The following is a 25573-nucleotide window of genomic DNA, read 5'->3' as shown; positions in this document are numbered from 1 at the left end:
TTTGTAGAGTTAGGGAGTGAGTTTATTGTTGCCGAATTCCCAGCTTTTGACCTGCTCTTGTAGCTACAGCATTTGTACGGCTCATCCAGTTCAGTTTTTGGCCAGTGCTGGTAACAGGAAGTTGTGGTCTCAGTGATTATAATGTTATTACATATCAATGGGAGATGATTAAATTGTCTATTTTTGGAGATGATAATTACCAGGGACTTATGCGCAGTGAATGATACGTGTCATTATCAGCACAAACCTGAATGTTGCCCATGTTGTGTGGGTTGACAGAAGAAACTGTTTCACTCTCTGAGGAGTTAGGAATGGTGCCGATCATTGTGCAATTTTCAGCGCATATCCCAGTTCTTACCTTATGATGGAAGTAAGGTCATTTTTGAAGCAACTGGAGGTGTTGGGACCTGAGGACCACCAGGACAGGAAATCCTGGAATGATAAATTGGAGCAGATATGAGTGACCTTCAACAACTGCAACCATCATGCTCTATGTTAGTCAGGCTCCAACAATTGGGAGCTTTCTCCTTTGCTTCCTGGCTCTAATTTTACCAAACCTCCTTTATGTCACCCTTGGACAAATACTGTTTTTGTGCTAAATGTATTGACCCACACCTCACTTCTTGAATTCAGCTGTCCATTCTATGTATGAGCTAAGGCCATAATGATGGCAAAAGCTCAATGACCCTGCTGCAATCCAAACTCAGCTTTATTGATCAGATGTTGTCAAGTAAGTTGTCATTTGATGACGTTGTTGGAGATACCTTCCACCAAATTTCTGAGCATCAACAACAGCTGAATGGGGGGGGCTAATTAGTTATGTTGGATGTGCACAGCTTTTTATGTGCAGGGCATACAACGGCAATTTTCCATATTCCCTTGGTAGATGCCCATGGTGTAGCTGTATTAGAGTAACTTGTCTAAGTGTGCAGCCAGTCCTGGAATACAAATCTTGAGTAACATTTCCAGAATATTTTCAGTCCATATAGTCTTTTCAGGATCCAGTGTTTTCATTAGTTTGTTGATATCATGTGCAGTGAGTTGAATTGCTGAAGACAGGCATCCGTGATTTTGGGATCTCCGGAGGAGGAATAGATGATTCTCTGACTTGGCACTTTTGGCTGAGAGTTGCTGCACATTCTTCAGCTTCATTTGTTCCACAGGTGTGCTGGGCTGCTCAGTCATTAAGCATTGCAGTAATTGTGGAACAACCTTCTCTGTTTTCTTTTGTATTGTGCATCACCATTTATGGCTACATGTCACAGGACTCCAGAGCTCAAATCTGATCAGTTTGCTATGTGGTCGCTTAGCCCTGGCTATCACTTATTTATTCCACTGTTCAACATGCAGATGATCCTATACTGTAGCTGCAGCAGGTTGACCATTATTTTTAATAAGGCACATTCATTTCATGAAGCACAGTAGATCCCTAGTTTGATAGATATAGAATTGGTCGGGACATAAGATTGTGGGTTTATACAATTGTTCTGCCACTTTTCAATTCTAAAACAATCCTCAACCAGAAATGTTTTTGACAACATCATTCAGCAGACATAGGAATGATTAAATCAGGAATGTCCTATCCCTGCCACAGTTGGATGGCATGTTGGTGTTCTCCTGCAAGTAGCTCACGTTCTGACTCCACAAAGTGTGTACACCATCTGCAAAGAATACATCACAAATATGATGGAATACTCTTCCCCTTCATATATGGCTACAGATATAAGTTACTAGTAGTCACCCAGTACTATTCACATGCCAGTCTTATTGTCACTCAACAGACAGCTACTGCCAGGCTGTAGGAAATAGCTTCCTAGCATTTTTTTTCCTCCAAATTGTGGAATGTCAGATAATGTACCTGAGTGCGACACACATTCCTGACTTGGGCATGTTGCTGAAATTATTTGGATGTTGTGTGAGCATTCTACTGGTGTGAAAGTAGGGAAAGTTTGTGGGAAGTTTGACAGCAGTTTGCATCAATTAATTTTTCAAGAATCATGGGGTGCTTTTGCAACACGAGTTATGTCCCCACACCACAGTTTGTTGGAAATTGACAGAGTATAAGCAATTATCCAAACATCAGTATAATCCCACCTGATCCTGCACTAGAGTCCAAGCAGAAAGATAAGCCTATAGCACGACAGTAAATGTACTAATCACACAATAACCCAGCTGACTAATAATAACCTGAAACCCACAGTGAAATTTAATGACACAATGATCACTGTGAGCATTTATGGAATCAACTGCACACCTCTTACCCCACAGTAATCCCTCTGAACCCATGGTAAACTCTAAATTCAGATGAAGCACCTGACTCACGTTAAAATCCAAGTCCACAGTCAAACCTGACTGCACTGTACTGCAGACCTAACAGTCAAAAACTTACCAACACACTCACCAACCACACTGTGAGTCCAGGAATACACAAAGCTTCTAAAGCCACTAGAACTCCATTCATCCAGATAACAGAACCACTCACGTGCCTCTGAAAGGAAAAGTATCACTGCAACCCAACAGTAATCTTCTTCTTATGTTAAACTTTTAAATACACACAAACCCCCACAAAAAGGAAATTCCTGCACACATTTAGAATCTCAGTCAACAGTCCCCCTGAGCATAATTTACACCACAATTACACTCCAATCCCACGGCAATCCAGTGAATGCCACAATGACCCAATGAATTAATATTCAAGCTGCAAACTCCTCAGTAACCACCCAAACTCACCTAACTCTATTGTTTTTGCAGTAATCTGCAATAACTCCTTAAATTTATAGCTGACCCTAAAACCAATGTGATGACTGAAAATTTTGTTTCCCTATTGGCATGCAATCTCTTTCACAGTGCTTAGGTAGTCAGTTAATGTGTTTGATGTCCCAGCAAAATGGCCATATATCAACAAAGTCGCAAAACTCCTAATTCGGCCTCAGGCAGCTCTGGAGTGAAGGATGGAGTAAGTGGCTTTGTAATGGAATTCGGTAGAGAAACTACATAGAATCACGGAATGTTGACAATTAGGAAGGAGGATTCCTGGCACAGTGCATAAAAGCCAGCTAACTGGTACTACCATCTAATGCTACCCTATTGCCTCTTTCTAGGGACTAGTTTTTCTTTCACTGCATGCCTACTTTTGTGGGAAGATAGAATTAGTATGGAGAAACCATTCAATATATGCTCCCCGCCCCCATTCCCTCACCACCCATCTCTCTCTCTCTCTCCCTCTATCTGTATTTCTGTCAGGCAACGCAAACACACACACACACACCTACACTTCAACATCGATATCTACATGTGTAATTTAAATAAATTTCTTATTAGATTACGCTAACTGCAGGAAATTCATTGACTTTCTTCTCTGACAGATGAAAAGAATGTCACAGTCTGTCAAGCACAGGTAAGACAACTCCGTTCTGCAGTGACCATTTACAAGGACTACAACCGAATTATATTTTCCATCTGTGAGTGTAAAACCCTCTGGGTGGTCATCGTGAGTATGAATCTCTCATTGAGGCCAGAGTGAGTGTGATTAATATGTAAGTTCACTGAAAGCAGTTGTTAAGCATGATCCTTCTTTTGACCATCTTTGCATCTCTTATTATGATCTCTATGCGTGCAGCGCCATTTGTATAGGGCGTTATTGATCGTGCATTGGTCAAAGTTTATATAGAGAAATATTCCAATAGTTTGCAACAAACTTGCGAAGATTCATACTAAATTAGAGTTTCCCTGCTTTAACGCATGACATGAGGTACTGCAAAGGTTTGCTTGTTGATAATTAACCTTTCGGTCATGTTATGAAATTTGTCCTTCAAGACCTGACGCAGATTTTGAACAAGGTGCTTCTTGTTCAGAAGTAATGACAATATCAGTAGTACACAAGACGTGCTACTCGAACCCTTCACTGTATTCACTGTGTGGGTGCTCGCATAATGAACAGTGTAAATACAAGTCAATCTGTGTGAGTGTTCAGTGTGGCTGTGATCTTTGTTTTAGTCTGTGTACCTTGGTGCAATTATTTTCTGAGTCTGAGTCCCTTGCGTATATTGTGAGTGCATATTCTGTTAGCAGGATGAGCTTCGATTTGGATGAGAATTTACAAGGTATGATCAGTAAGTTTGCAGGTGACACTAAAGTAGGTGGTATTGTAGACAGTGAAAAAGATTAGCAAAAATTTCAGCAGGATCTTGGTCAGCTGGGGAAGTGGGCCAAGAACTGGCAAATTGGGTTCAATACAGATAAGTGTGAGGTGCTGCATTTTGGAAAGTCAAATCAAGGTAAGGCTTTCATGGTGAATGGTAGGACCTTAGGGTGTATCATGAAACAGAGGGACCTTAGATTACAGGTGCACGGTTCTCTAAAGATGGAGTCACAGGTACAGAAGAAGGCTTTTGGCATGCTGGCCTTCATCAGTAAATACAGGGTTAAGAGTAAAGAGAAAAAGAAAGCTTTTGATAGTCAAAAAAGTCTTAACACTGCAGATAGCCTAGAAGAGAATAGAATGCACAGGGATCAAGTGAAATAAAAGTGAGAGCATGAAAAGAAATTAGCATGCAAGATTAAGGAAATCCAAAGATATTTTACCATTATATGAAGAGCAACATTACAGTTAAGGAAAGCAAGGGACCTATCAGCCCCCAATTCCAGGGATGGGCAAGGCTTGGAGAACAGCATTCTCCATTGGCCTCAGGTGGGATCACACAAATCTCGGGCGGACTTGCGGGTAAAATTCTGCCGTTTGTCTCAGTTTCACAAAGGAAAGGGATGATGTGCATATACTAATCCAAGAGGAGCAGTGTGAAGTATTGGATAAAATAATCGTAAGGAGTGAGGAAGTGTTCAAAGATTTGGAATCCTTGAAATTGGATAAGTCACCAAAGCTGGATGGGTTGTTGCCTAGGATGTTGAATGAGGTCATGGAGGAAATAACAGAGGGTTATTTTCAAAACTTCAATAGACACGGGAGATACCAGTGGAATGTGAATGTGGTCTGCCGTTTAAAAATGGCACGAAGGAAATGCCAAACAATTATATGCCAATTAGCCTTACTTTGCTGGTGGGCAAATAGAATGAATCCTGAGCGATCTGAAAGGCATGCATTAGTCAGGGATAGTCAGTATGCCTTTGTTAAGGGAGTGTCATGCATTAAAAGTTGTTTGAATTATTTGAGAAAGTGACAAGGATGAGGGTAGTGCAGTGGATGTTATCCATATGGATTTTAGGAAGAGATTTGAGGAAGTCCCACTTGGCAGACTTGTCAAAAAAGCAAAAGTCCATGGGAAACAGGGAAATGTGGCCAATTGGATGCAAAGTTGGCCTAGTAACAAGGCACACAGTTTTATGCTCATTGGCTGCCCTTGTGAATGGAAAGCCATTTCAACAGGTATTCCACAGGGCTCAGAGTCTGGATCCTGCATTTTGTTCCCTATATGAAGAATTTGGACCTGATCTTGGGATGGGAGGGGATGGGGTGAAGTGAGGGCACAATTGGGAGGATAGCTGTAAGCACCAAAATGATGTAGGATAGTGCCAGATGGAGTTCAAAACTGATGAAGGTGAGGTACTGAACTTAGGGAGGTCAAACAGGGAAAACACAATAAGTGGGAAAATATTGAGTTGTAGATGAAGTGAGATGTCTTAGCGTGCAAGTGCACAGGTCCCTACAAGTAGCTGTACAGATAGATCAGGTTGTAAAGAAGGAATATGGAATGTTTTGTTTCATTGCAAGAGGTTTAGGATACAGAAGTAGGGATATAATGATGAAATTGTATAAGAAACTGTTGACACCACAACTGGAGTGCTGTGTGCAGTTCTGGTCACACATTAAAGGAAGAATGCAATTGCTTTGGAGAAAGTGTGGAGAATATTTACTAGAATGTTGCTAGGGCTAGAGAATTGTAGCTACAAGGAGAAATTTGAGAGGATGGGACTGTTTTACTTGGAACAGAGAAGGCTGAGGTGAGACATATAGATGGTGTACAAAAGTGTGAGGGATGGAAATAGATTAGACAGGTGGAACCTATTTCCCATGGTGAAAAAAGGGGTCATAGATTCAAGCTAAGTGGCAGAAGGATTAGAAAGGACAAAAGGCTATTATTTTGCTGAGGTACTGGGTGTCTAGAATCCATTCCCTGAGTTGGTGCTGGAGGCTCATTTAAAAAGAACATGTATCTACCCCTTAAGTGCTGCATGCTGCAGCGCTATGGGCCGAGTTCAGGAAGATAGGATTACAAAGGGCGGCTGGGTGTCTTCAGGTCAGCATGGGAATGTTGGGCCAAATGGACTCCTTCTGTGCTGTATCATTTCTATGTTTCTATAGTATTATTTTAAATTCAGCCTCTTCTCCTCAAGAAGAAATACGTTCCTGGTATCCAACCTATCAAATCCCCTTACAAACATGAATGTTTTGATAAAATAAATTTCCTTTCCTCTTAAGTCTTATAGGTGAAGATCTAATTCCCTATCCATAATAATAGACAAATTAGGACTAGCTGAAGGCCATTCAGCTCTTTGTGCCTGATATAGTATTTTAAAATTGTTGGATGATTCCATTGTTGTTGCAACTCTTTTTGCATTATTACCCACTATACCTATTGACTCCCTTGTCTATCAAGAAGCCATCTGAATTCACCCTAAACACATCCAATTATAATATCTTGGCTGCTCTCCTGGAATGTAAATTTTTCATACTCTTATCTCTCTGAGGGAAAAAAAGCAACCCCTCAACACGGTCTTCAATGATATTCCCGGTTCTACTCTTTCCTAAAAGCGGAAATGTCCTTTCAGCGCCCATCATGTAAATGTGCCTTACGATCGTGTATGTTTCAATAAGGTTACACATCATTCTCTGAAATTTCAGTGGGCACAGCCGCAAGCTATCCAGCTTTTCCTTATTGGATCAATCTCTCATGCCAGGAATCTGTCCACATGAACCGTTATTGAACTGCTTCAAATATAATCATCCTCTTACATGAAGAAGGAAATCATAATTCTACACAGCACTATAGATGTGGTCTCACCATTACACGATAAAAATGTAGCAAAACAGCCGTACACTTATATTGTGTTTCCCTTGACAAACACATGTGCCTTTCTGTAAATGCCTGTAAATGTGTTTCAATTCCTAAATACCTTACTGCCGCAGGGTACTGCAATCTTTCACAGATTTTTTTCTTGCCAACGAGGCGTTCACATTTTCCCACAGTTTGGCAATCTCCATCTCTATCCCATTAACTTAGTCAATCGAAAGCACTTTCGAACTCCTTATGTCCTCTTTGTAACTCACTTTCCAAACGGATATTTGCATCATCAGCAAATTTATAAATCATACGTTCAGTCCCCTCATCCAGTTCATTGATATGAACATTAAAGAGTTAAGGCCCCAGCACTGACAAGTGTGGAACTCAACTTGTTATACCTACCCAGAAGTGGCCCAAGTTGTGCACTACCTCTTTGTCATGGTATCTCAGCAATGCTCTATCATTGCCAGTATGTTATCTCATACATCATGAGCTCTGATTTTGTGTCACATTAATTTATTCCGATAATCTAAGTATACCACATCCATAGGCACCAAATTGTTCAACATTTCTTCATAAAGGAAGAATCATAAAGGGATGATTCAAGTGAAACTTTGCTGCTCCTAACGCATTTCATTGTTCCTAATTAGGAGACAAAAACCACATAGCTTATTCACCAAAGCTCATGGAATCTGCATTAAATATTTCCTACTTCTTTCCCACATGGCTTGCAATAAATGCAAACATTAATGTTACATTGTGTGCATGTGTGTGCGGCTGTGGGCCTGTGTGTATCTGAGTGCATGCGTGAATATGTGTGTGCATGGTTTTTTATGCCTGTGTGTTTGTCTTTGTGCGTATGTGTGTTCTTTTGTTGGTGTGTTTACTTGTGTGTCATCGCCAATCAGTGCGGATATATTCAACTTATTTCATATTCATCTGTTTCTAATCGGCTTTGAGACTGAACAAAATCATATTTTCTCCTCAACGTACTACATAAGAACATAAGAAATAGGAGCAGGAGTAGGCCATCTAGCCCTTCGAGCCTGACCCGCCATTCAATAAGATCATGGCTGATCTGAATTGCTCAGTTCCACTTTCCCTAGCTGCTCCAGCGATTGCCTTCGATAGCCTTGCTTACTGCCTTTCCCATTTCTAGCGTTCACTGTTTTTGTTTTACTTTTTCATTATGTCAGACTCTGCTTTGGAGGTGAAACCGTGATTACTATGCCCTATCAAATACTTAATATGTTGTCAGCTAGCTGAACAATGTATAGAATGTTAACGTGGGAACCAAGAACATGAAGTGGGAACCAAGAACTCAGAAAGTACTGCTCCAGTTGTCACATCAAGCTTGTGTACATCCATTCAGTGTAATCTTCCCCATTCTGCCATCAGGCCATAAATTTCACCTACCGATTTGGGCTAATCAAAAGGGAAGATATGTCATCCCTCTTTGGTGGTGGAGAGGAACTCCAGCAGTCATCCATAGCCTCTGATAGACAATGCGGTTTCAAAGGCAATAAGCAAACTGAGTTTCTGAATTTAGATCTCTTCAGAGCAATTCCAAATGATTGTTCAACCTGTGAGATTATATTAGAACATAGAACATAGAACATTACAGCGCATAACTGGCTATCCGCATTCTGATTTGAATTTCCCAAACACAATGGTTTCCTCCTTTCTTCCAGGTGTCCAAAATGCTCTCCCATAAAGAAAAACGAAGGAGCTTCCCTCTCACTGCGACTGTGACAGGTATGTGAGAACAGGACCAGGGTTCCAACAGGATACAGCACTGTCAAAAAGTTACATTACAAACAGAACCTTAATCTTTACTTTACATTCTGTAGTTTGGAATGGAAGTTTAAAACAACTTTAGATGCTGAGAGACATTTTCTTGGGGTGCTAACAGGCTTTCTGATAATGGGAATATTGGTGCTATGTTGTGAAGACTGTGTTAATGAAATTTGGGTGATGATAACGACATTAGGAGGAGTGTGGAAATTTATGTAGTTTGTAGGTTTGAAAAGGGCATTTGGTTGCGTCAGTTTGAAGCGCCACTGTGATTTTGTGGCTTTAAAGGGTTTGGGGCAAGTGCAGCTTGTTTGTGAATGTGCGTGTGTGTGCGCTGTGCGTTGTGTATGTAGTTTTCTGGAACTGTTATATCGTTTCCTGCTGTGTGCAGTTGATTGTGGGAATGTAAGATTTTCTTTGGGTGTGGGGGAGGATTGTGGGGGCCTGAAGATGTTTTTGGGAATGTGAAATCGGCGTCTTGGTATGAAGATGGAGAATGGATGTAACATATTTTTGGGGGTGTGCGAATATTCTTTTTCTGGGGTAAATGAGGTTTGTGGATTGAAATGAAGTTTTTGTGGGTTAACGGGCTTCATGGTTTAACTTGTTTTATAAGGACTGCAAACTGGTTTCCGTATATTGAGAAAATATGCGAAGATAAATGAATGGGCTGTATGACTTCTGTTGACTGTGATAGGAATGAGCATATATTTGTGGCTGCAAATGTTATGGTTTTGCAGTCTGAGTGCTTTCTGGGGACATGCAACTTATGTGGGCTGAGCTTAGATGATTTTGGGTATTCAGATGAATTGAGGCTACCTATTTGGAGAATGAAAAACAGTGGGCAATGAAGCATGAAGTAGATTTCAGGAGTTTAACACTGTATGCTTTAGATGCAGTGTTTGTGAGTTTTCATTGCTTTGGATATGGCAATGTGTGAACACAAAAGAGGGTGTGAAGATACCTGAGCAATTTGAAATGGTCAAGTGTGGTTTCTGGTATTCATGTGATGTAAATGAATTTGGGAATTTTGAATTTATTGTTAGTAGTCATGTATGTTAATTTGGTTAGCAATATGAGAAGTGTGTTGTGGAGTTTAGATATGTAAGTGATTTGACACGAGTATGCATTGCTTCGAGTGAGTATGTTATGAGTTCTGCAGTGGATGAGTGGTGGATAAGGGAAAGTGTCATATATGTTTTGCTCGTTTAGAATATTTGACGTGTTCATGAAAAAGTTGCTGTGCATGTATCTCTTTGTGGCTTATTATTTGTGGTGGTGTTGAGCAAAATAGATGGGTGCTTTGGGAAGTGTTAAGGGTGTTTCAGAAAAATTGGGATGTGTGGAGATGGGAACTCTAACTGTGCTTGGACATTTAATCATTTTTAATGATTAGATGTTGATCACGAAGGATTGGCCCACTCAAGGACAGGGGAGGGAACCTATAGGGTGATTGGCCATGCTAAAGATTGCCCCTTAGAGTCCTGTGATGCGAAGGTTAGAGGGATTAGTGGGTAAATATGTAGGGATACGGGAGTAGGGCTTGGGTCGAATTGTGGTCGTCGCGGACTCCATGGGCGAAATGGCATCTTTCTGCACTGTAGGGTTTCTATGCTTCTATGTTTCTATGAAATGGGCGAGGTATTAAATGAATACTTTGTGTCAGTATTCACCAAACAGAAGGACTTGGTGAATGAGGAGTCTGGAGAAGGCTGTGAGATAACATGAGTCATGTTGAGATCAAAAAGGAGGTGGTATTGGGAGTCTTGAAAAATATTAAGAGATAAATCTCCAGGGCGAGAAAAGATATGCCCCAGAATACTGAGAGAGGCAAGGGAGAAAGTTGCTGGGGCCTTGACAGAAATCTTTGTGTACTCACCAGCTACAGGTGAGGTTCCAGATTGCCGAATAGCCAATATTGTTCCCATGTTTAAGAAGGATAGCAAAGATAATCCAGGTAATTACAGGTGGATGAGCTTTACATCAGTGGTAGGGAAATTATTGGAGAGGATTCTTCGAGATGGGATTTACTCCTGCTTGGAAATAAATGGACCTACCCATTAGTGAGAGGCAACATGCTTTTGTGAAGGGGAGGTCCTGTCTCACTAACTTGATTGAGTTTTTTGAGGAAGTGAAGAAGGTGATTGATGAGGGTAAGGTAGTGGATGTTGTCTACCTGGATTTCAGTAAGGCCTTTGACAGGGTCCCTCATGGCAGAAGGTGAGGTCACATTGGATGAAAAGTGAGCTGGCACAATAGATACAGAACTGGCTCGGTCATGGAAGACAGAGAGTAGCAATGCATTTCTGCATGGAGGGCTGTGACTAGTGGTGTTCCCCTGGGATCAGGGCTGGGAGCTTTGCTGTTTGTAATATATATAAATGATTTGGAGGAAAATGTAACGGGTTTGATTAGTAAGGTTGCGGATGACAAAAAGGTTGGTGATATTGTGGATAGCGATGAGGACTGTTGGAGGACACAGCAGAAGATAGATCAGTTGGAGACTTGGGTAGAGAGATGGCAGATGGAGTTTAATCTGGACAAATGTGAGATAATGTATTTTGGAAGGTCTAATACAGTAAAGGGCAGAACCCTTCAGAGTATTGATAGGCAGGGGGATCTGTGTGTACAAGTAAACAGGCCACTAAAAGTGGCGATGACAGTGGAGAAGGTAGTCAAGAAAGCATACGGTATGCTTGCCTTCATCATCCAGGGCATTGAGTTTAAAAATTAGCAAGTTATGTTGCAGCTTTACAGGACTTTATTTAGGTTGCACTTGGAATATAGTGTTCAATTCTGGTCGCCACATGACCAGAAGAATATGGAGGCTTTGGAGAGGGTACAGAAAAGAGTTACCAGGATGTTGCCTGGTATGGAGGACATTACCTATGAGAAGAGGTTGGAGAAACGTGATTTGTTCTCACTGCAATGACGAGGTTGTGGAGCAACTTGATGGAAATCTACAAGGATTGGCATGGAGAGAGTGGATAGTCAGAAGCTTTTTCCCAGGGTAGAAGAATCAATTATTCATAGAATCATAGAACCCTACCGTGCAGAAAGAGGCCCTTTGGCCCATCAAGTCTGCACCGAACACAATCCCACCCAGGCCCTACCCCCATATCCCTACATATTATACCCATTAATCCCTCTAACCTATGCACCCCTGGACACTAAGGGGCAATTTCTTAGCATGGCCAATCAACCTAACCCATACATCTTTGGACTGTGGGAGGAAACTGGAGTACCTGGAGGAAACCCACGTAGACACAAGGAGAATGTGCAAACTCCACACAGACAGTGATCCGAGCCAGGAATCGAACTAAAGACTCTGGAGCTGTGAAGCAGCAGTGCTAACCACGGTGCTACTGTGCCGCCCACAAATTATTAATAGGCATAGGTTTAAGGTGCGAGGAACAAGGTTTAAAGGAGATATATGAGGCAAGTTTTTTACTCAGACGGTGGTGGGTGCCTGCAACTCATTGCCCAGGGAGATAGTGGAAGCAGATATGATACTGGCTTTTAAGGGGCATCTTGACAAATACATGAATAGAATGGGAACAGAGGGATATGGTCCCTGGAAGGGTCTGGGGTTTTAGTTCAGTTGGGCAGCATGGTTGGTGCAGGCTTGGAGGGCCGAAGGGCCTGTTCCTGTGCTGTAACTTTCTTTGTTCTTTATTCTTTGTTAAGTATTTCAGGGAGTTTGGATTTCTGGATGCATTTGGCAGTTTTGAATTGTTTTGGTGTTGATCATTAACGTTGTGTATTTTGGGATTTTTGCTGGCTGAGTGTTTTTGTGTTGAATGTTATAGGTATTGCATGGTGAAGATGCAATGAGGGAGCTTTCTGCAATGCAGTGATTGCTATGTTATAGCTTCCATTCTGTCGGAACAATGTACCATAGAAGGAAACTATTGATGTCACCATCAGGATATGTGTGAATTATTAGGAAGTAGCGACTCATAAATGGAATGTGCATGTGTTAACTGATCTTCCAGCATTGTGAGGATGACCAGAGAATCATTGCGGCCACAGGATCGAGATCTGAACTGAAATCTTCAAGGAGATTGGGCGAGATACTAAATGAATATTTTGTCTTAGTATTTACCAAAGAAAAGGCTCGGTGGATGAGAGTCTAGGGTAGGATGGGTCGATATTCTGGGTCATCTCGATACCAAAAAGGAGTTGTTGGGCATCTTAAAAAGAATTAAAGTAGGTAAGTCCCCAGGGCCTAATGGGATCTACCCCAGAATACTGAGGGAGGCAAGCGAGGAAATTGCTGGGGCCTTGACAGAAATCTTTGTATCCTCATTGGCTACAGGTGAAGTTCCAAAGGACTGGAGAATAGCCAATATTTTTCCACTGTTTAAGAAGGGCAGCAGGGATAATCCAAGAAATTATAGACTGGTAAGCCTTACGTCAGTGGTAAGGAATTTATTGAAAAAGATTCTTAGGAGCAGGATTTACTCACATTTGGAAGCAAATGGACTTATTAGTGATAGAGAGCATGCTTTTGTGAAGTGGGGATCATGCCTCACTCAGTTCATCGAGTTTTTTGAGGAAGTGACGAAGATGATAGATGAGGGAAAGGCAGTGAATGTCGTATACATGAACTTTGACAAGGTACCTCATGGTAGACTGGTACAAAAGCTGAAGTCACACGGGATCAGAGGAGAGCAGGCAAGGTGGATACAGAACTGGCTTGGGCATAGAAGACAGAGAGTAGCCATGGTGGGTTACTTTTCTGAATGGAAGCTTGTGATTAGCAGTAATCCACAGGGATCAGTTCTGAGACCTTTGTTGTTCATAGTATATATAAATGATTTGGAGGAAAATGTAGCTGATCTGATTAGTAAATTCGCAGACAACACAAAAATTGGTGAAGTTGCGGATAGTGGAGAGGTTTGTCAGAGGATACAGCAAGATATAGATCGCTTGGAGTTTGGGCTGAGTAATGGCAGATGGAGTTTAAACCAGACAAGTGTGAGATAATGCATTTTGGATGATCCAAAACATGTAGAAATTATACAGTAAATAGTGGAACCCTTCTCAGTATTGACAGGCAGAGAGGTCTGGGCGTACATGTCCATCGATCACTGAAAGTGGCAACGCAGGTGGTCAAGAAGGCATACAGCATGCTTACCTTCATCAGTCGGGGCATTGAGTATAAAAACCTTAATTAAGAACCTTAATTAGGCCTCATTTGGAATATTGTGTACAATTCTAGTCACCACACTACCAGAAAGATGTGGATGCTTTGCAGAGGGTACAGAAGAGATATTAGCTGTTCTGTCCTATTGGATAAAATCAGCTTGTTCTCACAGTAATGAAGAAGGTTGAGAGGTGACCTGATAGAGGTTTACAAGATTATGAGTAGCACGGGAAGAGTGGATAATCAGGTGTTCTTCCCAAGCGTAGAAAAGTTAAGTACGAGGGGACATAGGTTTAAGGTATGTGGGGAGAAGTTTAGAGGACATGTGCGAGGCACGATTTTTACAGAGGGTGGAATGTCTGGAATGCTGTACCTGGGGAGATCATGGGAGCAGGTACGATAGTGGCATTTAAGGGGCATGTAGACGAATAGGATGGGAAGGATACGAACTCGGTAAGCGCATAAGGTTTTAGTCTAGGCAGGCATCATGATCGTTACAAGCTTGGAGGGCAAAGGGCCTGTCCCTGTGCTGTACTGTTCTCTGTTCTTTGAGATAGGAAAAGGGGGATCAGTTAGCTGTGAAGCTCAGTCCCCCCATCTTATCGATTTTAGTTAACCTAAACCTTTCGTAGACTTGACCATTGATGCTGTTGAATGGGATACTGTCGGTAATTGTCTTATTGACAGGTTCACTGTGCATTCAGGTCTCTTCTGTATCATTGCAGAAATCCAGGAGACAGAGTTTGGAGATGATAATCTGGACACTGCATGCTGCAGTGGGTCAGAGGGAATAGATCGTCCCACAACTGAGCATTCTTTAGTGGGAATAGAGAACGAGACTCTGCACGAAGGAAGTAGGTGAGGAGATTTCACAATATCAGTTTCCATGTTCACTATCGAATGATCATTCTACATTGTGTTAGCTGGCCTGTTTAACATGGAAAGCGTGTATAAGTATGAAGCATTGTCTCTGCAGTACCTGCACAATTTTGTGCCGAGAGAAGCACAACAGCAAAATTCAACTGTGCTTTTTTGCTGCAAATAGTAATGATCCTCCCAAAATGTCCAGGCACTTTAAGAAGATGACCAATACATCGGTAATAATGTAGCAATCATCATACACTCATTATCTTGACACACACATTCTCCTAACTGCCCGCCGATGTTCACCTTGTTATCCTGAGGACAGTCAGGCAGTGGTTTTCTGACCCATCATCACATCCTTTCTAAAGTCTGTGCCCAGAAGTGGATGCAATATTACATTTGAGACCATAAGAAAGAAGAACCATAGGAAACCCTGACAGAATTCTTAAGAGTATTGATAGGTAGAGGGATCTGGGGGTACAGGTACACAGGTCACTGAAAGTGCCAGTGCAGGTGGAGAAGGCAGTCAAGAAGGCACACAGCAGGCTTGCCTTCATTGGCAGGGGCATTAATTACGAGAGGGCATTGGTTTAAAATGCCAGAGGCAAGATTTAAAAGAGATGTACGAGGCAAATTTTTTACACAGAGGGTGGTGGGTGCCTGGAACTTGCTGCTGGGAAAGGGAGTGGAAGCAAAAAAGATAGTGACTTTTAAGGGGTGTCTGGACAAATGCATGAATAGGATGGAAATAGAGGGATATGGTCCCCAGAAGGATAGGGGGTTTTAGTTCAGACGAGCAACATGGCCAGTGGTGGCTTGAAGGGCCTGTTCCTGTTGTGTAATTTTTGTTCTTTGTTGTTCTTTGAAACAGAAATAAGAATTAGGCCACTGAGCCCTACAAAATGTCTCACCATTCAATTATATCATGCTTATCTGCTCCCTCAATGCCATTTCCCATTTGATCTCAAATCTGTTCTTCTGTGCTGTAACAATCCTAAGGTGTTATCATTCTACCGAAAATATTATCAATCACTGCCTTGACTGACCTCCATAACACTCTTCGCTAGAGAATTCCAGACATTTGCCACACTCTGTGACATGAAATCCCTTCCCATCTTTGTTCAAAGTTATCTAGCCCTTATTTTGAGATCGCTCTCATGTTTATAGATCTATCTACCTTTTTAAATATGTTACAGGTTTAATTAAGATCACCTCCCATTCTTTGAAATTCTAGAGCACAAAGGCCCACTTTGCCACATCTTTTTTCAGGAGATACTCCAACAATTCCAGAGACAATCTGATGTATTGTCATTTATCTCCCTTTTTGGCAAAAACATTCTTCCTGAGGGAAGGAGAGCAAAACTCCACATGCTATCAAAGTATGATTCCATACAAATTAATGAAGATATCCTGTCTCAGATTCCCTTTAGATAAATGCTAAGACACCTGTAAATATCAGAATAGATTGGTACACCTGGGAGTTAGCTTTATTATACTCAGTCCAATGTGCTGCAGTTTTATTTACTGAGGTCTTGTGTGGAACATTTCAGAAAAATTTCTATTCCAAGAGATTGAAATGCACCATAACCACTGATTCTCCCTTAACTGTTCTGAGGTAACATCCTTAAAGCAAACTCCAATACGTTTGCCAAACCTGAATTCCATTTCACCAATCCATGTTGATTTTGCTTCTTCCCACCATTATACTGTGAGCATTTAATATCTCATTATTTGGAACGTATTCTTTATTTCCCTGCTGCTGAGGCTAGTTTAAACAGGTCGATTCCTCACCCTTTAGTGGCACCTTGTTTATAAAGTAGCTGAGTTATGCTTCATGCCATACAGTATACAGGCGCCATTGCAGAATGTATAGAATATTGCAAAGTGGTCAAGAATGCATCCATTATCTCTACAGCTACCTCTTTCTAGACACTTGGCAGTGGATAGTCAGATGCACAGGACTTATTATATTTAATTTGCATTAATTTCTAGTATCACTTAATATTTTTTTCCTGTTCCTCATCACTGCTTGTCCCTTATACTCAACCATTTCTGGAAGCATTGTGTACTTCTTTCCATAATGACAGCCAAAATGTTTTGTTTCTATGGCATTTCCATATTTTCCATTATAAATTATCCACGCTCTGTCTGTGTTGGGCTCACATTTGTCTTTGCCAACATTCACCTACTCAGACAAATGATTATAATCCCGCTTTCTGTTTCTCATCAGTTTACTCAAAAATCCTATTAGCTATGGTCGTGTCATTGTTTTCACTATCATGTGATAAATTGTAAAAACAAGTTTGTAAGCCCCAAGTTTGCACGTTTAGACATTTACCTTAACCACTTATTTAATCCAATACAATCTGAGCTTTAATTTTAGCGATCATTGGACCAGCCTTCCCTGATTTGTTTGTTTGTGCTTCAAAGCAATGTACACTTGTTGTAAGTCATGCATTAACTATTTGAGTGCTAACCATTTCTGGATACTGTCATATCATTTAATGCAGTTTCCAGGTCTACCCATCACCACCTTACTAATCATACTTCTGTAGATTTCATACTTTAGATTTAAAACCTTGCTTCCTGATTGAACTTCATGAACCTAAGACGTTCTGCAATATTCGAAGCATGTTGTCATCACCCAACTCTAACGGTAGTTTAAAAAAATATTTTTAGCCCTCAATCATTGCAAATCAAGATGTAAAATAGTTTGTATCATAGTTGGTTCCTCAAGGAAATGTTGCCAAAAAGCGTGCAGGGATGGAATGGTATTGTCACTGGATTAATAAAGCAGAGACTAGGGATAATTTTCTGGGAACCTGGATTCAAATTCCACCACTGCAAATAATGAAATTTGACATAGGCAAGGAAATCCATTGCCTTTCTCTGGTATGTGACTGCAATAAACTGCAACTTATTGCCCCTTAGAGATGGGCAATAAATGCTGGCTAAGCCAGTGATGCCCACTTCCTGTGAAGGAATGAAAATAAAATGTCACATATATTCTAGGAATTCATGCCACACCACATTTGATCAATTTATATTTGTCCAGTCTGTACATTTGACATCCCACATAGCAAGAGTTGTCTGTCTTACATGCACCTACATCTGGAGTTCCTGATGGATAGCTTATCCTACATTGCCATAAAATTTTGATGCCTAATGAACAATGGTTTATTTCTCTTGCTGCCATCTAGTCCCACCTAAACTCAATCAAAGAACATCTAATGCTCATTTACTGAAGTCGGCTATTAATAACACTTTTCCTTTTCGATTTTGAGTATCCCTCTTAAATGTAAACCATGGAACATTTAATTCCCTACAGGCTTAGCTCCATTATAAGAACAGTGGCACAGTGGTTAGCGCTGCTGCATCGGAGCTCCAAGGACTCGGGTTCAATTCCATCCTTGGATGACTGTGTGGAGTTTGCCCTCCCGGTGTTTGCGTGAGTTTCCTTCAGATGCTTCAGTTTCCTCCTACACTCCAAAGATGTGCCGGTTAGGTGGATTGCCCTGCTCAATTCTCTCTTAGTATACCAAGGTCAGATGGATTAACCATGTTAAATGTGTGGAGTTACATGGAAAGGGCATCGGAGAAGACCTGGATTAGATACTCTGTCAGAGAGTCAGTGCAGACTCATGGGCTGAATGGCCTCTTCTGCACTGTAAGGATTCTATTCTATAAGATCACACCCATTTACTTTTATAAATACCACCAATTCATCTACCTTATTATGACTGCTTCACAACTTCAGATGTAATCATTTTTTTCATTTTAACATGTATATGAAACTATTTGATGATGTTTGTGTCCTTTCCAGTGTCATTTACTGCCATGCGTTGGACCATTGGCAACATTGTATGACCCCCTGTCATTGGTGACAATCCCTCTAACAACCTATTTTAAAAACTGCCAAGCAATTCAAGCAAAATTTTCCAAACACAGTATTTGTCTGACCGTCCTAAGATGCCACATTTACACCTTGTAGAGGTGTCATCGGCTCCAAATGCTTAAAAAATCTGAAGTACTCAATAGAGCCGGCCTGCACTATTGAGTGGGTCTGTTATTGTCTTCATTCTTATAAACACCTCAGTAATCCAGCTTTTAATGCCGGCAGCAACTCCTACACTCAATTTCCTAACTCAGAAAATTTCCAAGTACAAGCTCTTTGTAGAGCTGCACACAATGACCAGCTGCTGTTTTTGTGCATGCTTACCTTGTGCTCAGCAAGAAAGCACACAGCAGGTAATAAGGAAGATGAGTGCAATTTTGGCATTCCTTGTCAAGTATAAAAGTAGGGAATTGACGTTGCAACTTTATAAGGCATTGACAGGACTGAACCTGGAATACTGCACACAGTTTTGCTTGTTGCAGGAAGAACGGAAATGCATTGGATGAGTTTCAGAGAAGGTTCATTAGATTGATTCCAGGGATGATTCCAGGACTTGATTATGAAGAGAGATTGAGAAATTCATGCTTGAGTTCAAAAGAATGAGAAGAGATCTAATTTAAGTATAAATATGCTAGGTATAAATATGAAATTAGAGACGTAAGGCAGACATTTCTCTTGTTGGGCATTCTAGAATGAAATGCCATAATTTTAGGCTAATTGGTGTCAAATTTGAACCAGAAGTGCGGAGGAATTAATTCACTCAAAGGGTCATGAATCTTTGGTATTTTCTGCCTAGAATGCAGTGAACACCAAAACACTAAACAAGTTTAAAGAGGCCAGCTCTTATGAAGGGAGCTTGTCTTTTTCCCCGAATAAGATTGAAAGTAGCTTACCTTGAGCAGTGAAATGTAGCTAAACTCTAAATGCAAATGTCATTAACTTTAAGAAAAACTAATGCTTAAAATAACAGTTAAAATTCTGTCCCTCAACACATTTCCAAGCGCACGTGCTCATATCTTCACTCAGATACAAGTTGTTGTCTTTCTCCATGCTTGATTTTACCGCAGCAATATTTCCTAACTTCCTACGACTTGTTTTTTTTTAATACACACCATGCTCTTAATTTAATCAATGACTGAATCAAACTGGATGGCCCCCATTACGGAAAGTGTGTACAATATACATATGTTCCTTTCTAGCGATCCACATTTGCCACCACCATTCTTCTGTTCTGCTCTATTAGGCTCCCGATATACAGCTGCATTTTCTCCTGGTTTTTACCACTCTGCTTCTTTTCTTCTGCTGTGCTGTTGTGAACCTATCGGACTGCTCACTCTTTGGACCTTTCTAAACCATCCCATTGTGCGAGTGTTCATATTCACTCTCAACATGTGAGTGTCACAAGACTCTCAATGCTTTTGTATCCGTAGATGTGTCATTATACCCGTGTCCAGAACCTGTTGTCATATGTGAACCAAACATCGTGCTTAGGTTTATGGATCCTCAAATTGCTCTTGCATCTGTAGAACCTATCATTGTGTGTTAGACTCTAGACTCATCATGTCTAATTCTGAAGAACCTGTCCCTTTGTGTGTTTATGTAAACTTTTAACATCCTGACCAAGGGCAGTATATTTTTTAGAAAAAGAATAAATACAAAATTGCCATTTTTTACTGAAAATACAAAGCCACAAGCATGAGTTACAGCACAATAAGGCTTTCTAATATAAATGTCAAAGCACACAGTGAACATTACATTGAGTGACAACCTTTTTAGCAAACATTAACATCTATGTGCATTAAAACATGATATAACAGGTAAAGTTATAACACATAAATTTCATAGAAAGTGGCAGATCCAACTCAGGCACATCTTATGAATTGGCTCAGCAATGCACACTGCATAGATATCCTAACTCTCAGTCGTAAAGTGCTTCACAACACAGGCTTTTTCACAAAGAATTTCAGCTCCTTCTACCACTCAAACACACCCCCAGTCAGCAGCAGTGCATAACCAACCATTGGCAAGATCTTAAGCAAAATGATACAGAGCTGTAAAGAATCTACTCAATTCTGCTTATGACTACCTGGAGTGCACAGATCCAAGAGCAATATCTTGAAGAAACAGAAGCAGACGAAGTAACTGCATGCACATTTGCCAAATCTGAGTGTCTTTTTTTAGCCTATCTATATTTCACCATTGGTATGATTAACATCACCATCACTGTGTTATTCATAAGGTGTTAACAAATTCTGTTTCCTCAGTTGTATTGGTTCCAAAACTTGCATTCAACATATGTTCCTGCAAAACTGTAAAGGCCAGCTTCCTACCTCATTCTCTTTCTTTGTTTCTATTTTCAATTAGGCCTGATCCCAAAATACCATCATTGATACTATTGATTTCATCAAGACACTGTCACTGTATCAGTATCAATTACACCTTCATTGTGAGTGACTATAGTTCTGATTTCTGTATGAGTGGCAGGAGAGCCGGCCACTCTGAGTGTCGCTGCATTGTCTATATCCACACCACTATGTCGATTTCTTTAAAGCTTTCATGTTACCTGTATTTCCCCACAGTGTGTGTGTGTGTGTGTGTGTGTGTGTAGAACTTTTCATTGATTCTATCTTTCAACAATAATTGTTTGAGGCTCTATAGAGCTTGTCTTTGCATGAGGGTCTGCAGTGCCTTGTACTCCCTGTGGGTCCTTTCACTGTGTGTATCTGCCTAATACCCGTGTCTGCATGGGTTTCTTCCGGGTGCTCTGGTTTCCTCCCACACCCCAAAGATGTGCAGGTTACTTGGACTGGCTGTGCTAAATTGCCCCTTAGTGTCTCAAGATATGTAGTTTAGGGGATTAGCAGGGTAAATACTTGGGGTTATGGCAAACAGGTCTGGGTGGGATTTCTCCTTAATGTCAGGAGTTACATGGAGTTCCAAGGATAGTGCCTGGGTGGGATTGTTATCGGTGCAGAATTGATGGCCAAATGGCCTCCCCTGCACTGTCGGTATTCTATGATTCTATGAATCAAAAACAGTGGTAGTCTGTTGATTATTGTGTGTGTACATGTGCAGCATTTCATTGTGTGTTTGCCTGTCGAACTTGGCACTGTCTCAATGACATTATACACTGCCGCCTTTATTTGAATTTGTAGATACAGTGATGTTGTGTCTTTACTATCTTTATCTATCTGATTGACTGTAGACACTGACCATGTGCATGTCTACAAATCTTATCATTTTATCACTCTGTGGTTCTGAGCGCCTATGTACACTCAAAGGGTGGTGAATCTCTGGAATTCTCTGCCCGTTGAAGTGGTGGAGGCTGCCTCGCTAAATATTTTTAAGAAGCAGGTTGAGATTGGAGGGCTCAGATAGTGCACTAGAAAGCTTTAGATTGGCTAGGAGGGAGTTGAAGAGTGAGTTGAGAAGGGCTAAAAGAGGACATGAGAAGACTTTGGCTGATAGGATTAAGGAGAATCCTAAGGCGTTCTATAAGTATGTCAAGAACAGAAGGTTGGTCAGGGCAAGATTAGGGCCAGTTACAGACAGCAGGGGGAAGTTGTGTGTGGAACCAGAGGAGATTGGAGAAGTATTGAACCAATATTTCTCTTCGGTGTTCACGCAGGGGGACATGAATATAGCTGAGGAGGACATTGGGTTGCAGGGGTGTAAAATAGACAGTATTACGGTTGATAAAGAGGATGTGCTGGAAATTCTTGAGGGGCTGAAAATAGATAAGTCCCCTGGTCCGGATGGGATCTACCCTAGGATTCTCTGGGAGGCTAGAGAGGTGATTGCAGAGCCTCTGGCTCAGATCTTCAGGTCGTCATTGGTCTCTGGTGTAGTCCCGGAGGATTGGAGGATAGCGAATGTTGTCCCATTGTTTAAGAAGGGGAACAGAGACTTTGCCGGGAATTATAGACCGGTGAGTCTTACTTCTGTTGTGGGCAAGGTTTTAGAAAAAATTATTAGGGATAGGATTTATAGTTATTTGGAGTGTAATGAATTGATTAGAAATAGTCAGCATGGTTTTGTAGCAGGTAGGTCGTGCCTTACTAACCTTATTGAGTTTTTTGAGAAGGTGACCAAAGAGGTGGATGGGGGTAAGGCAGTTGACGTGGTATACATGGATTTTAGTAAGGCGTTCGATAAGGTTCACCATGGTAGGCTTCTGCAGAAAATGCAGATGTATGGGATTGTGGGTAATCTAGGAAGTTGGATCAGGAATTGGCTATCAGATAGGAGACAGAGGGTGGTGGTGGATGGTAAATATTCATCATGGAGTGCAGTTACGAGTGGTGTGCCTCAGGGATCTGTTTTGGGGCCACTGTTGTTTGTAATTTTTATTAATGATCTGGATGAGGGTATAGTTGGGTGGATTAGTAAATTTGCTGATGACACCAAAGTTGGAGGTGTGGTAGATTGTGAGGAAGGGTGTCATAGTCTGCAGGGAGACTTAGATAGGTTGCAGAGCTGGGCCGAGAGGTGGCGGATGGAATTTAATGCGGAGAAGTGTGAGGTAATTCACTTTGGTAGGAGCAACAGATGTGTCGAGTATAGGGCTAACGGGAGGACTTTGAATAGTGTGGATGAACAGAGGGATCTAGGTGTGTGTGTACATAGATCCCTGAAAGTTGGGAATCAAGTAGATAAGGTTGTCAAGAAGGCGTACGGTGTCTTGGCGTTTATTGGTAGGGGGATTGAATTTAGGAGTCGCAGTGTAATGTTGCAACTGTACACTACTCTAGTGCGGCCGCACTTGGAGTACTGTGTGCAGTTCTGGTCCCCGCATTACAAGAAGGATGTGGAGGCGTTGGAGAGGGTGCAGAGGAGGTTTACTAGGATGTTGCCTGGTATGGTGGGGAGGTCCTATGAGGAGAGACTGAGGGATCTAGGGTTGTTTTCGTTGGAAAGAAGGCGGCTAAGAGGGGATCTTATTGAAACATATAAGATGATTAGAGGTTTAGATAGGGTGGATAGTGATAGCCTTTTTCCTCGGATGGAGAAAGCTAGCACGAGGGGGCATGGCTTTAAATTAAGGGGGGGTAGCTACAGGACGGATGTCAGGGGTAGGTTCTTTACCCAGCGGGTGGTGAGGGATTGGAATGCCCTGCCTGCTGCAGTTGTAAATGCGTCTAGTTTGGGGGCGTTTAAGAGATCTCTGGATAGGTTTATGGACGAAAAGGGATTGGTATAGGCTAGTGGGTCATTGTTTTTGTAACTGGTCGGCGCAACATCGTGGGCCGAAGGGCCTGTTCTGCGCTGTAATGTTCTATGTTCTATGTTCTATGTTCTATGGGTTCTTGATAAGAGAGGGGATTAAGGGTTATGGGGAGAGGGCGGGAAAGTGGAACTGAGCCACGACAGATCAGCCATGATCTTATTGAATGGCGGGGCAGGCTCGAAGGGCTAGATGGCCTACTCCTGCTCCTATTTCTTATGTTCTTATGTTCTTATGTACCAAATTGTAATGTTAGAGGCTTGGGACCTTGTCAATGTCTGAACATCTGTACTAAATGCAATATAATTCAAATTCTGGAGATTGTTCATGCTGATGAATCATGCTAGAAAATCTCTCAAGGTCTGGTGGTATGTGTGGGAAGAGAAACACAGTTAAAATTTTGAGTCCAAAATGACTCCTCTGCAAACCCGAAACAAAATCCAACATTTATGATGTATTTGGTTGTGAATGGAAGGGAAATCTAGATGATTTCAATTATTGATGATTTGCCCTGCCAGATAATGATTTCCAGGTTTGTGGCTAAAAATATTTGACAGCAGTTCTGAATGTCACATTCCATAATGTTACAGTTCTGAACTCAGCAGTGGAAAGAATGATCTCCCACATTGAACTGACTATAACTCAAAAGGGAGATAGGGCAAGCTCCATATTAAAAAGGCCGCAACATGGGAAGTTCCTCATCTCTAGGACTGCTACTACAAAATAAGGAGTCAGCTGTGTGCCTGTAAAGCCAAAGTAATCCAGGAAAAACACGGGCTTTGAGAAACCTCCAATATTAACAATTTACTGACATTTATAATTGTTCCCATACCCTCCTCTCATATTTTGCCTAATGTTGCTGTTAAGGAGTAAACATTACTTTAAGCCATATTGTTGTTTAGAACTAGAGGACAGATATCACCATATTTCCATCAGCAACTTCAAATAGTTTGATTACATTTTCCTGGGAAAGACTTAACATTTTTTGTTCTTTTCTGTTTCTAACAGTTAACTTGTCGGCGATTGCAAACTTCTTCCAACGAAAGTAAATTCATCACTCACTATCTGGTAGCATTGGCAGCAGCAGATCTAATGGTGGTAATTGGCCATGTTGCATTACACAGGATTAAAAACATGTATTTTCCGAATTGTTGCCAGTTTCTCACTCTTATGTACACTTCAACCTTTCTTTCATAAAGGTATTTTATGAAACCTTTCTTTCATAAAATATGGTCTGGTATACTGTTGGCATTTTTTTGGATCATTTTATTGACATACTAGAATCAAATAGTCCCAGTATTAGCACTTTCTCAGAAGCACATTTCAACTATTTAAATTTTGATTATAATGTACACCATTTTCTGTTATTGTATTCCCACTGCTCATTTTATGATGTCTATATTATAGAACATAGAACATAGAACAGCGCAGAACAGGCCCTTCGGCCCACGATGTTGCGCTGACCAATTACGAAAAAGCAATGACTGTCTAACCTAAACCAATCCCTTTCCATCCATAAACCTATCCACGGACCTCTTAAACGCCCCAAACTAGGCGCATCTACAACTGCAGCAGGCAGGGCATTCCAATCCCTCACCACCCTCTGGGTAAAGAACCTACCTCTGACA

At 41.2% G+C, this 25573-nt stretch overlaps 1 protein-coding gene across 2 annotated transcripts in view; it reads left to right on the top strand.

The window, feature by feature from the left end:
- LOC145348469 (protein phosphatase 1 regulatory subunit 1C-like) overlaps window positions 1–25093 on the top strand; it is a 48081-nt gene extending 22988 nt beyond the window's left edge. Inside the window, exons 3-6 of one of the 2 annotated variants that reach the window (XM_080196654.1) lie at window positions 3366–3397; window positions 8711–8774; window positions 14688–14816; window positions 24954–25093. In XM_080196654.1, the coding sequence (XP_080052780.1) occupies window positions 3366–3397; window positions 8711–8774; window positions 14688–14816; window positions 24954–24994 (266 nt within the window). In that variant the 3' untranslated portion in view covers window positions 24995–25093. Of the gene's footprint in view, window positions 1–3365; window positions 3398–8710; window positions 8775–14687; window positions 14821–24953 lie in introns of both variants that reach the window. The other variant, XM_080196655.1, reaches the window with a different exon arrangement.
- The last annotated feature ends 480 nt before the right edge of the window (window positions 25094–25573 follow it).

This window comes from Carcharhinus amblyrhynchos, chromosome 9 (genome assembly GCF_965287045.1).
Source record: "Carcharhinus amblyrhynchos chromosome 9, sCarAmb.v2.hapA, whole genome shotgun sequence".
In the NCBI taxonomy this organism is placed as follows: Eukaryota; Metazoa; Chordata; class Chondrichthyes; order Carcharhiniformes; family Carcharhinidae; genus Carcharhinus; species Carcharhinus amblyrhynchos.
Note: the sequence above shows the minus strand (reverse complement) of the source record. Positions and strands in the feature narration are given on the sequence as shown.